Source organism: Nymphaea colorata, chromosome 8 (genome assembly GCF_008831285.2).
Source record: "Nymphaea colorata isolate Beijing-Zhang1983 chromosome 8, ASM883128v2, whole genome shotgun sequence".
Classification (NCBI taxonomy): domain Eukaryota; kingdom Viridiplantae; phylum Streptophyta; class Magnoliopsida; order Nymphaeales; family Nymphaeaceae; genus Nymphaea; species Nymphaea colorata.
In genome coordinates this window covers 19,541,277-19,556,862 of record NC_045145.1, presented here as the reverse complement: position 1 = coordinate 19,556,862, position 15,586 = coordinate 19,541,277, and the positions used below count along the sequence as shown (strand labels likewise).

At 40.8% G+C, this 15,586-nt stretch overlaps 1 protein-coding gene and 1 long non-coding RNA gene across 2 annotated transcripts; both read right to left on the bottom strand.

The window, feature by feature from the left end:
• Window positions 1-26: 26 nt before the first annotated feature.
• LOC126410304 (uncharacterized) lies at window positions 27-505 on the bottom strand. The gene is made up of 2 exons (XR_007574090.1): window positions 289-505; window positions 27-188 (listed from the first exon to the last, which is right to left on the bottom strand). It is a non-coding gene; the product is annotated as an uncharacterized LOC126410304 (long non-coding RNA).
• A 9,034-nt stretch (window positions 506-9,539) lies between these two features.
• Window positions 9,540-12,984, bottom strand: LOC116258524 (ABC transporter G family member 21-like). The gene is made up of 5 exons (XM_031635699.2): window positions 12,037-12,984; window positions 11,131-11,941; window positions 10,815-11,012; window positions 10,468-10,646; window positions 9,540-10,318 (listed from the first exon to the last, which is right to left on the bottom strand). Exons 1-5 carry the CDS (start codon window positions 12,349-12,351, stop codon window positions 9,647-9,649), a joined length of 2,175 nt encoding a protein of 724 aa, XP_031491559.1. The 5' UTR covers window positions 12,352-12,984; the 3' UTR covers window positions 9,540-9,646.
• Window positions 12,985-15,586: the final 2,602 nt, after the last annotated feature.

The following is a 15,586-nucleotide window of genomic DNA, read 5'->3' as shown; positions in this document are numbered from 1 at the left end:
GAAACATGCCTGTTAAGTCATTGTCATAATTATCAACCAGAATGAACTGGATAACCTGTTGATTATTTCATAAGCTGGACTATGCTGCTACATGTGCAAGGTTACATGGCTATAACACGCACGGTGACCAACTTGAGAGGAGAGGGCGTCCACTTTCAGTGCTTGGATGCTGGTTTTCCACCTTTTGCCTGTGCAAAAAGATCGCAACAAAGATGTGTGTGTGAGAGAGAGAGAGACGGAGAGAAAGAGAGAGAGAGAGAGAGAGAGAGAGAGAGAGAGAGTATGAACCTTCTTCTTGGGCTCCCGGGGCTTCTGCTCTGCTTTCTTTGGAGCTGGTTTTGAGGAGTGTGATGCGCCTTCATTGGCTTTGGCCTGCTCCTTCTTGGGCTGCCCGAAGAGCGTCTGTGGGCCTGCTGGTTTCTCAGCTTTCATGGATGCCATGTTTACCTTTTAACTTCTTTTAGTTGACAACCAAACAACACCCGTGGTTTGGGTCACACAGATAGCAGTTCTGGTGGAGGGTACTTATAGTGAGGCTTCTCTTCTTTTTGCCGTTCATGAATGGAACATCAACGTAGCTAATAGAATCAAAATTGGCATCAAATGCTGAAAGTTGGTTTTCTTTTCCTTCCATTTCTCAATTGGCATTCAGGAATAGAATATCCTGACACAGATGAAATGAAAAATCATGGTTGAGTAGTGAGTACCACATTACCAGTGTATAGAATTGGATGCCATTAGCTATCTTTCATACGCCAATCTCATCCAAACTCGTGTCATGCAAGGATGTCCGAGGGCTATTTTCTTTTCCCTTCTCTCTTAATCACACTAGCAACACAATGTGTTACAGTTGATGTTAATGGGAATATAATAAATAGTACTAAGGTGGAGGGGAATGAGATGCCTCCATGCTGAAAGTGTTTGTACGTGGTGCCTGCTTTTTCCTGAGGAATCTTGGTTATGCTGCATTTCATCGCACCAACAATCTCTCTCTCTCTCTCTCTCTCTCTCTCTATATATATATATATATATATATATATATATATATATATATATATATATATATATATATATATGTGTGTGTGTGTGTGTGTGTACGGACCATGCAAAGAGAGGGCGACACTTCAGAATTGAATTCCTCACTTCGACTTGGTCCTAATCGAAACCCTTGGCCGTGTGGATGGAGGTCTTAGATGACAACTGGAACGATCAAGCGCAAGCCCTTTATTCCCATGCTGTGTATGTGATTGATGCATCTAGATGTTTAAAACAACAGGATTCAGGAATAATGAGCTTTTGAAACAAGTATCCCATAAAAGATCCATTTACAATTTCCAAGCCACTGGGGCCAAGAATGCCCTTTTTTTGTCTTGACATCTTTGTTACGAAAATATTCTCAAAGAAAAGAGCTCGTTGTGTTTTTTCCTGAGCTAGTACTAATCACTTTCAATAAATGCTAGAATGCATAGACATAGAGAACAAGAAAAAGGAAAGGAATGGCGTGTAAATATGTTCAAGATTAGCTAAAAACTGTTTCTGAACTTCATTGTATTTATCTGCTGAACGATTGATGGTATGATTTGGATTCCGAAATCTACTGCCTCTGTCAACAACTGTTATGAAAAAATTGCAGTGTGGTTGCAGGTTAAGCTGCATATAGTTTTATTACGTGTTGTTCAGGTAACGATTCAACAGGAAACCAATTCTGGGCATATTCCAACCGCGAGCTAAGATCCGTATCTACTGATTACATGCCAGAACTTGGCTTACGATCTGGCATCCATGCGATCCATCCGCACCTGGATGCAGGTCATGCTCAACTTGCAGGCGGCGCGCGTCTAAAAGCTGGGGTGGCCATAAACATGTAATATCTCAAGCATAGACCAGATATCGAGTGATAAGCATATTTCGTTCTGTTTAATTTGATAGCATTTGAGGTCATTTTCTAAGTTTCAAACTCGTTCTCTGAATATAATGCTACAAACTCTCTCTCTCTCTCTAGTATGTCCAGTTTGCCATTCGGTTGAAGCGCCGCTGTCCGTCTGCGATTGGGTGACTGTGCCGCGCCTCCTTCCCTCTCTCTCTTATTTTTTTGTGCATTGTATTGTATAATTCCTCTTTCTGATTCTGTTTTTGCGGTTTGTTTTTTGTAGATGTACCTAGGGGACCTCTTGTCCCTAAATTTTGTTATATATTCTCATTTTATCGTCTCTCTCTCTCTCTCTCTCTCTCTCTCTCTCTCTCTCTCTCTCTCTCTAGTATGTATCTTCTGATCGCAGAATTGGAACACTAGCAATGACGCCTTCTTTCGTGACGCAGGTCTCGATTTCCACCATTCATCTCACACCCTCCATGCTGAACTTCTACCTATCATGAAGGCTTTCTGGGCGCCGGATGTTGTTTCTCACTTCTTCTTTACGGCTTGTTTTTAATTTTCTGTTGTTTTGTATCGTTTTTTTTATTTTGTTTTGGGGTTTGTTCCTGTATCTATATGACTTCTTATCTCTAAATTTTGTTATGCATTCACATTTTATCAGCTCTCTCTCTCGCTCTCTGTGTGTATGTGTGTGTGAGTAACACCCACTTAGGGAGATTTTTTTTTCCAGATTCATTACATAGAAAAGCTGCAGCTGGGTCGAGATACTTAGAGTGCATTTGATGGCCTTAGATCTCAAATCTGAGGGTGATCTAAAATCCACTTTATGTGGGACCTGAAGTTGTAATCCAACCCAGATTTTACCACTATGTTAAAAAGAAGATTCAAAATTCTCAATTTATGGCCAAAATCTCAGATTCGAGGCCGGATGAGAAGGGGGTGAGAGGGGAGACTTGACTTTAAATCTGTGGATTTGAGATTCCCAATGATCTCAAATCACCAGGAATCTCATATGAGGTCATCAAAATGCCGCTCAAGTCACTCCCCCAAGAACGTAATCAAGTCCAGAGCAACACTGTTTGCTGTGCATCTCCTACTTTTTCACAGCACTTTCTTACATGAGGTGCAGTGGAAGAGACTCCGGACTTCTAACTAGTTGTATCAAGTCTGCTTTTATCAGTTTCTGGAAATTCCTCTTAAGCACAAACTAAAAAGCTTGATTACGATGATGAATTTATTAAATAAAAGACTGATGCACTGAACTCACTAATGCCCACAGATCCAGCTTCAGTTTTGTTTCACCCATTAGATCAGGACATGAATTGTTCAGGTATGATCTGTATGCATACTAATCCAAATTCAAGTAGTTTCGATTTAAAAGAAATCAATTTCAGTGGCAACGGACTGTGGATATAAAGTAAGGTTGTTTTTGTTGAATTCTATTTTAAAAAAATTTGACTTAGGAGGCATAGCATAGTTGGTCGCATTGTGTCGGTGAAACTATGCATCTTTGGTTCAATTCCTGCAGGTACTATTTCCCTGAGCCGTATAGTATGGGGTGCAACACTAGGTTGGAAGCACCTTATCCCTGCACTTAGGCCCTCATGGAACCCTGGACCTGGAGTCTTAGGTTCTGTTTGCTTTGCTGCAGTTCTGAGATCCATAGTGTTATGAGATCTATGGATTTAAGATCAGACTACTTCTCCATCTGACCTTAAATTCATGGTTTTTAACATATATCATGAATTTAGAATCCATGTTGATGAACTAAAGATTTCTCAAAACATAGTCTCGAATTTAAGATCCAAAGCTATCAAACTCAATCTTAAACAAAATGAAAGGAAGGAAGAGACGCCATTCAAGGCTATCAACTTTAAAAGTATTTCACATTTCTCTTGGAACGAACAGAAGCACAACTAGTTTCAAAGTAATTTCAAATCTTATGGATCCGTTCTTGGACATGAGAAAATGCGATGATTTGTCAAATTCGTATCCGGTTAGCAAAAAAAAAAAAACTCAGATTGCATTAATTTGTTGCATATTGTTTAGATTAAAAAACCTATCCTTGACTTTTAAAGTTTTTTAATTTCACAAAGAGCAGGTGCTTTCCAAACTGAACTGATACAGACTCGAGCATTATTCGGCAGAAACTTTTGTTGTCAAAGTATTCCTGGGCACGACGGCTATTATGAAAGTTCTTTTCCCCCCATTTTTTTTTGTTTTAAGGTCGCCGAAATTCGTGGCCGAAAGTGACTGGGGCATCTTTATTTTATTCCGTCCCGCGGGGAAATGTTAGAACGGTCAGAGAGTTTTGCAGAAAAAAAGGTTGAGAGGAGCCATACGTTGTTTTGTCAAACCAGGACAAAAATTCTTACTTTTTTTTTTTTTTATTGTTGGCTGTTTTCTCGTAAACGTGAACTTAATGCTCCGTTTGATGCATACATCAAAGAAATTTTCTCCTGTTCGTACCATTAAAAGTTGGACTCAGACTTTTTTCCACAGTAACATTGCCTAAAAGTCATGTTTGATTACTGCCAACATCAGAACCTTGGTGATCTCATCAGATCTGCAGATTTGAAGTCTCTGCCTCCCTTCCAATAGTCCAATCAGATCTTAAAACTCATTTTTTTTTACATTGCATCATGGATTTGATTACATCATGGATTTGGGATCCAAGTTCATCATGAATTTAGATCCACTGTTACCGGTGAATGCTGAAATAAGCATTTTGGTAAAACTGTGGGTTTCAACTATCCTGGACTTCAAATCCCTTCAGATCTGTGATCTATGGAGAATAAAAACTGCATTTAAACCCTTCAAGGCCCTATTCTTATGCATTTTAGGTTCTACTTTGCATTAGGGCTTGAGCAATGGCGTACCCAGAAGAACTAGCTCGAGGAGCACTTGTTTAAAAATACTCAAATCTGATAGAACACTTATATATATATAAAGATAACTATTTAAGATTCTCATTTAAAAATAAAGAAATTTTAAGAGATTAGTGTGGGCAACTGCCCACACCAATCACCATGTGGCTCTGGGCTTGAGTGGAGGTATGGTGTACACCCTATTGTGTTACCACCGCTTCATCCTAAAAAAATAATGTATGAAAATGTGACAATGGGCATTGGGTTCAAACCTCAAACCCCAAACTTTTTTCATTGCACCATCTTCAATTGTCGGATCTGGGTTGGTGCTCTCTCGCTCTACCAGTTCTCCAAGCCTGCACCAGGTGCGAAGCTATAAAAAAATATCAATTTAGAGTTGTTCACATCAATGATAATAAGAAAAGGAACAACATTCCCCACTACCCATCTCATCATAGTTCCAAAGAATCAAAGCTTGTTGGGAACATGAAGCTTATGGATTTAAAAAGTACATGTTTACTATGGTTAGTTTGCGAGAGGAATATAACCCACTGGAAACAAGAGCCGAAACCTTTCATTTTTCCATGTCTCCTGGGTACAGAGCTGTATCGATGCCTATGGTGGATGTCACGGACCACTCCATATGGCCGGAAGGACGTACGAAGAGACATGTTCTAAGTACCTGTACCCAACTAACTATGCTAAACCCTTGAAAACTTTTTCCCAAAGCTTTTCCCTAGAGCAAAACAAAGTGTTTTCAGTACTTCAACCAATGAGGGGAAAAAAGAAGTCTTGTGCATTAAACTCTACTTTGGAAAGCGAACCATAAAGAAAGGAATGCGAATTGAATGTCCTGAATGGGGCCACTCAATTTCTTAGCCCAACATTTCATGGCAATCCAGGATGCATATCTTGAAGAGATCATTTTTTTCTGAAAGCAAAATCTTTTATCTTAGAGCACAAACCAATATTATGCTGGATTGGGGCAAAGCTTGCTCACTGTTGTTGAAGTCTATAGGAATAAAATCGTTCAAGAAAAATAAAATCACTCGTCACTAAGTACCTTATTCTCATATCATCGTGTCAAAATTTTTTTTGTCCCTTTTTAAAGTAAAAAGGGTGGCAAGGAAAATTAATTAATCCGGTAAAAAGGAATTTACCCGTGCTCTCAGATTTCAAGAGGATCAAACATCTTGATTCTATTTTGCCTTACTGGATATGAGTACAGCTTACCTGGTTCAGATTCAGATACCGGACCATTACAATTCCCATCAATTTTGCCTTACTGGATATGAGTACAGCTTACCTGGTTCTATACCAACTCATTTACATCACCAACAACAAAATAAATGTTGCAGGCCATTGGGACAATAATGAACAGTGAATAGAGATGTTTAGGAACGCCAATAGATCGAATTCAACTAAGATGTACCATTCATTATATATCATATTAGGATCTGAATTCGCATTTAAATATGAATAAAGTAAAACCTATACGTGAATCCAACTTTTGAAAATTTACATCAGAATCTGATCCTAAGGCATCCAACATCTTTATGAACCCGTGATTAAACGTGAAGCGCAGAGGCTTAGGGCGGCTGTAGCGATAGAATCTTGACGGGCATAGGCACTCGGAAGGTTCCATTGGTCAAGGCTACATATCAAAGTATATAATATTAGTTATAGAAATTTTATTAAATAATGAAAAAGTTACTACTTTGTAGTAACGTAGGCTACATATCAAAGGTTAGAGAATAATGGCGATGCTTTTTTGATTGGGGGCTCTCATGCAGGTTTGATGTGAGTATCGCATGTAATTTTTGAGTTGTGATATCAAGTACTTTGAATGGAATTAATTTTTCGTGTGCTGATGTGGGCAGTGGCCGACACCAGATCCCGTGTATCTCTGCCATGCTTTGTCTCTTTCTGTAACACCTTCAAAAGTCTTGCTTTTTCCTCTTCAACACAACCAAATAATGAACAAGGAGGTCTCCTCTGGCTCTTTGGTCAATTTTTGTTCATTCTTTAAAGAGAAAAAACCAAAAAGGGAGCGTAGAAGGGATGAAAAAATTTATGAAAAAATAGTTCATGTAAAACGTTATCGATTTGATTTTCGTGGGTGCTACTCTATTAATAAATATAATACTTGTCAATCCAAAAGGCAAGAAGAATCACCCCTTTTGCTAATCAAAGTTAGTTGTTGAGCTGGGTCCTCAATAGGCCCCAATGACCTAGAGCCAATCTGCCGAGTATAGACTATGATATGAATTTGGTGAGATATCATCTATCAATTTAATTTTTCATGCAAAGGAAGCTGGGGCAATACAAGCCATTTTCTTCCAATTGTCAGATTAAAAAAATTACGTGCGATCGTTTAACACATTCAAGAAAATTTAAAACGTATACGTGTTTGACTGAACCGTCTTTGATGTTACAGATATCCAGCCAGCCGCATTCGATTCCTTGGTCGAAAATGTACTCTAAAATTAATTAACCTTACGCATGAAAGGAAACGTGTATGAGAAGAGACTTGCTCTAATAATTCTCTCTATTTTATGGTGTTGTACGCTTGAGCATTGTATTATTGATGGAATTTTTTTTTATTCCTGCCATCTTCTACGCGGAAGTCATACCTTCGAGGTGCAACTTAATCATGCAGAAAGCAGTACATTAAACCAAAAAATCAATCGTCAAAACCGTGTTGCCTGGATCTAATTTCATAGGATGGTACATGAATTACACCTTTATTTTAATATACATGTTTCTTACGGATATAGTTTATTAGAGATAGACAAAAAATCTTTCGTTGGTCACTTCTGACGGAGCCAGGATTTTTTAGCTTAGAGGCACTTGAATCATAAGCCCTCGATTGGTGTAGGGACCTTATAAAATTTTTTAGTCATCGCAATATGATATTGAGCCTTTCTACTGAAATTTTTCATGGGCTGGTACGGGCATTGGCGCACACCAACACTCATATATTGCTTACACCAGCCCCCTTGTATCTCCGCCACTGATTGGTCAACGACCGACTTTGTAAAACAGTGTGAGATCACTTTTTCTCTGTAAGTAGGTGGATAACTCCCCAGGGAAAAGGAGCCGTTAAAGGGAGGAGAAATGGCACCTTCATCCAAGTAAATAAATGAATAAGCTCTTCACGTGTACTAATTTCTTGTTTGTTTTCTTGTTCAATTTATTATGAACTTTGAATATGAAACATTAATTATGCAATCAATAACTTCTTTAGGCTTCTTAAGTACTTTTAAGTTGGCGAGTCAACGCGTAAAACTGAACGTCGTATAAACTGAAAAAAAATTCAAGAAAAAATACAACCCAGACTTTGTTGATTCTTAGTAAATAAGCCAGAGATGATGAATTCATGGCATGGATTGGATTAACATTACTTGCATGCACGACTTTAATCTTCCTTCATACATGTATTTAGGATCATGCGTAGTATTGGAAAAGTACACAGTAATTCCTATGGAACTAGCAGTCGTGGCTTCTTATCTCCTTATCTGAATTACTACAGATTAGACAAAGCGAGCCCCACATTTTATGGCCAGGAATTTATGGTTAGTTGGTAACAGAACTATTCATTTCTACTGAAAAGAAGGGCGGAAAGTTGCTTCTTTTTTTCCAATGGCGGTGAAAGAAACGCGATGTGATGAAGAGTAGACTTTCAAACGCTCTTTTTTCATGAATTTTAGGGCAAGGATGTGAGAGAGCTTGAAGTTCCCCTGCAATGTAATTGCACAATCTCTGTGCTACTACAGTACTTCAGTCTGGAAATTGATCAAACCATCAAAGTTTGTTTTTTGTTTGTAACTTTCAGATGAGGTGCGGTACCTAAGTTGAAAAAGATGTAATATTATTATCGTTGATGCCTATATTAAACTGAACTGGTTACGAGCACATCCCTGTGCATGCATAGGAGAGTGAAATGATCAAAATACACTTGATACAATAAAAAAGAAGACTTTTATGACAAAAAGGATATTATGAAAATGTTAAAAATCTAAAATTTATGTATAAAAGTTTATAAAATATACCAACCCCACTTCTTTTTTCTTGAATATATATTTATTGTGTGCACACCCCTATACATGCAACTCGATCTCAACATAAGGGAGGTGTAGGAAATAAGAGGACCTTTGGGCCTTTAAAAAAGAAGAAACCTAAGAATGTGATCCAGATCTGTAGATTGGATCATAGGAAAAACATGGGTCATTTGGATGTGCCAATTAGATTTATGGGGATCAAGAACTTGATCTTAATCAACCACTTGAAACGTTTGCAATTTCAAAGGCTGATGAAATATCAGCTGATCTCACAAAGCGTTTGTATATTTAAATCATGCTATGTTTGGTTGTGAAATCAGCTGATCTCTCTCTCCCACACAAACACACACGCACACACTCTCTTCCCCCTATAATTCCTACGACCTCCGGCCAACTTCGTAGCTCTTGGCGCACAACCATCTGGTGGCTTAAAGCTGTCGAGAGCGGAATTCATCAATTCCAGAACGTCTATGTGCCGCCAATCTTTTTTCCGGTCCAGAACGCTCAGGGGCCTGACACTTAGGAGAGTTTCGAAAATGGTACCATCTTGGTTCCTCGTGCTACGCGTTAATACCCACGTGGCCGCATGAAACAAACGCAACAGAAAAGTCTGGACTTGGGAAAGAACCAAAGTTGTGACCAACAGAAAGAAAGCAAGGAAAGGAAAAACGTAGGGATCATCTCTTCTTCTCTCTACAAACAGAAAACAATCTTTGAACATCAACTAAACGTGATCGCTCAAGCGTTACTTTCGCATATACTTAAAATTACAAGATTCTCTTTTGCATGAATCCATTTTCGTTTGATAAATAAAGATTTCCAAGTCAATGTTGCAAAGATCGTTAGCAGCGGCCGACCCTGCCCATTCTAAGAGCAGCATAAGCAATGAGCCTGTAGCCAAGAAGCATTGCAGTCAAAGCAGCCACGTCCAGCCCCTTGTGGTCGAGCCCCATATGCTTAACAGCCGGGTAGTCTGCAACTCTGCAGAGAATGCTCCCTTTTGATGGCGACCAACCACAGAGGTAGGTGTCGTCTTCGGAGTATTGAACACCAAGCAGCAGTTTGTAGCAGTAGTAGCTGTAGGAGAAGTACTTGAGCCAAGAGACGAAGGGAGGCACATGCTGAACGTAGTAGCCACCAGCTAGAAGAAAGGCCATCATCAATACCGAAGCCAAGGTCGCGCCCTGCTTGGTGTCCATGAGTACAGCACCAAGAGCTAGGCCCACGCCTTGAGAGACCAAGACATTATAGAGCATGACCAGGAGGGTGAGCAAGAAGGCCGGCACAGTAGGCCTGAGTCCTCCCATCCAGTAGGTTATGGTCACGAACAGCGATGGAAGGACCAGTTCCATGGGGAGGTCGCCGACGGTTCTAGCTAGAAAGTAGGCAGAGAGACGGTACATTCTGGAATGGCGCTCTTTCACCAGCATGGGCCTCTCTTGAGGGAAGGTGAAGACGGCGTTGAACATTGGGAAGAAACCCCAGAAGATGGAGAAGAAGAAGAGAAGGCCCACCTGAGAAATTGAAACCTCCCCAAGAAGGGGACTCACTTTAGGGGACTAACTTTAATACTTACATTTAATACACAGAAAGAGGTCATTGTTGATGTGATCACATCCAGTGGCAGGAACAAATAATAATAAATTACAAGGGACAAAAGTACCTGATCTTGAACGTTGGAAACTTTGGAATGCCACCACATGAGGCCGCAGAGAACTGAGACGGACAGCACCTGGAAAATCCTCAGGCCACTGAAGGATTCATGCCTCCTTTCCTTCATGCTCCTTGTCAGCAGCACACTGAACTGCTCCCACCAGCTTGTGCTCCAGCCGCCCCTAAGACCTGCTTCGGGTTCAGTCGGTTATTTCATCTCATTGTGATTGCCACTTATTTACATAATAACATTGGCGCAACATGTATCACGTTTGCAGTTTATACCGTAAGCAGCTGACAAAAAAAAACGTTTAATGTCATTTAAGCACAGCTGATGACTTTACTGTACACACTTACTTTGCTTATTGACGGTAGTAGCAGAAGAGAGATGTTGGTCGCAGACGTAGCTGTTATGAAGGTCATCCCTCAGGGCAGGTGCAAGATTCTTTTTATATGATGAGATGAGTAATTGCTTAATGGCAGAACCAGCGTTGTGATCAAGGTGTTCCATGGCACTCAAGCCTGCTGCAGTCATGTTCATATCCGGCAGAACACCTGCAAATTCGATATGGATTATTGGAGGGGAAAAAGAAGAAGGCCATCTTGCTGATCCTAAAAAGAGAGAGAGACGCAGAGGGTGATAGTGATGTAATGACAGAGAATATCAGATTACCATTTGCAAGATCAAGCAAGAAGTCAGCAGGATTCATGACAACCGATGGAGCAAATCCAAGAAAAGAGAAATAGTCCATGGCTTCCGAGGTGTTGCCGCTATATATGCAGCAGCCTTCACACAGGAGCAGAATCCTGTCAAACATGTGGTACAATTTGCTGGACGGTTGGTGAATGGTGGTAACCACTGTCCTTCCTCCTCTTGCTAGGCGTTGCAGAGTAGACATGATCCTCTGTGCTGTTGTGGAGTCCATGCCGGAGGTAGGCTCGTCCAGCAGCAGAAGGCTTGGATTAATGAGCATCTCCTGCCCGATGCTGACCCTCTTCCGCTCCCCACCGGAGACTCCCCTCAGCAGGGGTCCCCCAATAATGCTGTTCCTGCACTTGGTGAGGCCGAGCTCTTGGAGGACCGTCTCTGCCTGCTCCATCCTCACCTCTCTGCTCAGCGAATTGGGGAGCCTGAGCAGGGCAGAGAAGACCAATGTCTCCGAGACAGTGAGATGAGGGTAGAGCACGTCGTCCTGGCTGACGTAGCCCGTCATTCTCTTGACAGAGCCAGAGAATGACTGCCCATTGTAGGTGATACACCCAGTGACCTTCCCCTGCTCCTGCTGTTGAAGCCTGCCCGCCAAGGCGGTGAGAAGAGTGGTCTTCCCACTTCCCGAGGGCCCCAACATGGCCATGACCTCCCCTGGCCTCACCATCCCGCTCATTCCTTCGAGTATGGTCTTCTGCACCTTGGTGTAATTACCAGGGAAGCATGAACAGCCATTGCCCGAACTCACCTTCAGCTTGTACCCCACGTCCTCAAACTGCAATCAACAGAAAGACGTGAGCCGTTGTGCCAATAAACAAAGAAGACGGATAAAGTAATGTCGAGCGAAAAAAATGAAAGGACGAACTGAACCTTCAGTGTTATAGGATGCAGGGGCTGACAGAAAACCAAAGAACGGCCACCGTTAACAGACAATGGTGCCGGTGGTTGCTGCTGCTGGGGGTCTGGTCGAGGTTGGACGCGAGCAGCGGTGGCAGCAGGAGGTGTAATGGTTGAATCCATGCCATCTATGGACGACGGATGTGGATTGTAATGACCAGACTCGTCGCCGGTGCTACAAACACCTTCTGGCCTATCAGCAGTAGCAGCAGCAGAAGGAGAAGGAGGAAGAAGAAGAACCCCAGAGCCGTGCTCTTCTTGCTCTGACCGACCCTCAGGGGCCATCATTATCTCAGGAGATCTACTCTTTTCCCTGGAGAAGGAAAGGAGGTTCTGATGAAGAAAAGGTACAAAGAAAAGCTGGTGGAGACCGGTGTTAAGAAGGGCAGGCCATGAGGGAGTGTTGAGATCTTTATATAAACGGCAGAAACGACGAGACGTGGGTGGTGACAAGCAGGGGAGAAGATAAAAGGGGAGGAGAGGAAAAAGAGAGATAGAGGAACAGTGGGGGGATGAATGAGGAGAAGACTAGGAGTAGTGTGTTGGCAGCAGCCAGTGGTCGGCACGACGCCTTTCACATGCAAAAGCGGCTCACCGTGCTTCCTCTCACCTGCTGTCTGGAAGCTAACTCCCTGCCTGCGCCCTTTGACTGTGATATGCCGCGAGATCAAACAGCCTCCAGACCAATTACCATCTCATCTCATATACGATAAACACAATGATGATGAGATGATGATGATGGCGGCTTGTACGTTATTATGTACAATGATGATGATGGATTATTGATGTTGTCATGGAGAGAGAAGGAATCTGTACTGTCGATTATCGAGCATCGTCCATGGATGGGTGATGGAGGACGTAATGCCATGGCATTGGCATTGGCAGTAGAATGAAGATTGATGATGCTGCTGCCACCTCCCTGCTTCTTTCTCCAAGCCAATTTGTACTTCTCATATGGACAAAATATCTACTGTTTATAAACTGGGGAAGGGGTTTGGGAGAGGAGCAAAAGGAAAATGCTTGCTTTGATCTTGTAAAAGAATTTTTTCGTATTAATCCTCGCCTTATTAGTTACTTTCTCTAAAATGTATCATGTGTTCCCCTTTTTTCAGATTCATCCTATCCTTTTTTCCTCTTCACGTTCAAGTTCATGCATCCATCCATTAGTCTACCTGCTACCCAGATCACATTTTAGCAAGTAGGATATGATAAATCCTGTCTTCGAAAGAATTTGCCAATAGAATTAACTGCATGGAAGCAGTGATCATGTCAATTGCTTAAAAAAGAAAAAAGAATTCTAAAGGCTGAAAACAATAGAACTTTCAGTAATCGTAGAATAATTGAATGCAAAACAAAAAAATTCTTTGCTGATCTTTAGGTTTTTTAATATCGAAATACTATGCGCATAGTTAGGTATTTGGAAATATTTTTCCTCTTTAGTTTAATGTCAGCATCGTTTAATCAAGGATAGGTCTTTGGTTCCACCTAATTTAACAGTTTCTTTTAAATACTTCACCAATCTACTCACAATCCTAAGATGAATAGTCGTCTTGGTTGAAGAAAAGTGGAGGCATTGAAAGGCTTCAAAAGGAAAGAACGGACTTGAAAAATGGGTCACATTGTAGGGATCACCACAGAAAGAACTCTCTGAAAAACGATGTTCTTGAAAGATGCTCTTTCTCTCTCTCTCTCTCTCTCTCTTCTTTTCCGAACTAAATGCCCTGCCTCCAACTTTTACTTTTTCTCTAGATGTGTACTTAATTTGGCTTTTCTCAGGATTTCTTTGGAAAGGTATGGTCAGGGAGCACAGTTGATCCTATACAAAGTATGTGGACATGAACCAAGAAATTAACTTTTTCAAGTTTTTGAAGAATTCTAACTGCATGGATGTTGATGGTTTAAAGAATATGAAAAATTGCTGTCTTAATTATTTTGGCGTATAAATCGCTCCTCATCGGCTACATGCATCCTATCGTAAACTACTGACCGCAGTTAAAACAGCAGAAGCAAGAAGTTACCTTAGCCTTGCAAATGTCAGCAAAGAAATTGTCAACCATAATAAGGCATGAATAAATTTGTCAATCGACTATAATTCAGGGATGAATCAGAAAAGTAGCTCTTAGCTCACAGAGAAGAATGGTGGTCGGTGCCATCTCTCAGAACATGCTGATCCAGTCGTTTTCGGTAGCTTTTTCCTGACTAGTCATAGACAATGGGACACAAAGAATACAAGCCATTTAATGCAAGAGAATACTCTGCTTAGAGCCATACATATATAAACATATATATATATAACCTTCCCAGAGAGGTGAGAAGTTTGTAGGTATTTCTTTTTTTTGTTTGTTATTAACATCGATAGATCCATGAGCATGCAGATCTAAAGGGGAAACACCAAGCACCAGTTTTTCTCTAAGAGTAGTAAAATGTACGTACTAGACTCCATTGCTTCATCTCCAATATAAGCTTCTCAGATACTTTACAATGGGCACGAAAAAGCATAAAAAAGGCAAGAGTTTATGCATGATGCGTGTAGATGAGACCCTACAAAGTGGGTGGATGCCTTGCTGGAGCCCTTGCTTTTGCCAAATACTTGTTTGAATGGGAATCAACACATGAGCGCTTACCCTACAGAAATTGAACCAAAGTTCTTGGTAGAGATTAAAGGTTCAGATTTGAATTATTGGATACATGAATATTTTGATAAGGCTAGACCTAAAAAAAAAACCAAAAAAACTATGCCGTCCCATTTGAAACCTTGCTCTTTGGGTGATTTAAGCTGCAGTCATCTTGCTTAGTGATCTGTTTGTTAGTCGATAAGTTGCTCCCCTGTATCCACTAGACTATAATTGGCTTCTTTAATTTGGTACTCGGGGATGTCATTAATAGTGGTTTTAGGGCTTCGATTTTTTGGCTGTACTGAACTCAATCTGAATCTGATTTTTCATGTATATCCACTATCTGAATCCAAATCGTTTGTTATCAGTTTTAAGATCAGTAATCTGAAAGACATTCTAGCTGGATGGCATTTGACTGCAGCAGATGATATGCAAAAGTTAGCAGTACTCTCCTTGCCTGCATGTGAAAGCCTTTTCCTTCAAAACTGTTTGGACCTAGATAGATTTCTTGATAAGATGTTCAGTCCCGCAGCTGAGTAGACAGAACTTTCATTGATGTGCGGGTACATGCATACCTCCTGTTTTACAGGACAGGTATAAAAGAAATTCACTTCCTGAATGTACTACCTGCAGAAGATGAGAACTTGCATGAGTCTTCAAATTGAAGAAACTTACTTTTTTAAGTTGGCAATATGTGAATGATCTGACCTATTTGATTGGATGGCTTCTAGTAATTTTCATGGGTTTTCCCTAATTTACAATTTTGTCATAGAAAAGAGAGAGAGAGAAAGAGAGAGCTGAAAAGAGACGAAAAAGAAGGCAGTCGGGAAGTCAAGGAGTGATCAATAGAATCTAACTCTAAAAGGCCCAATGTTCATTTTCACCAAACATCAAATGACACGAGTGGG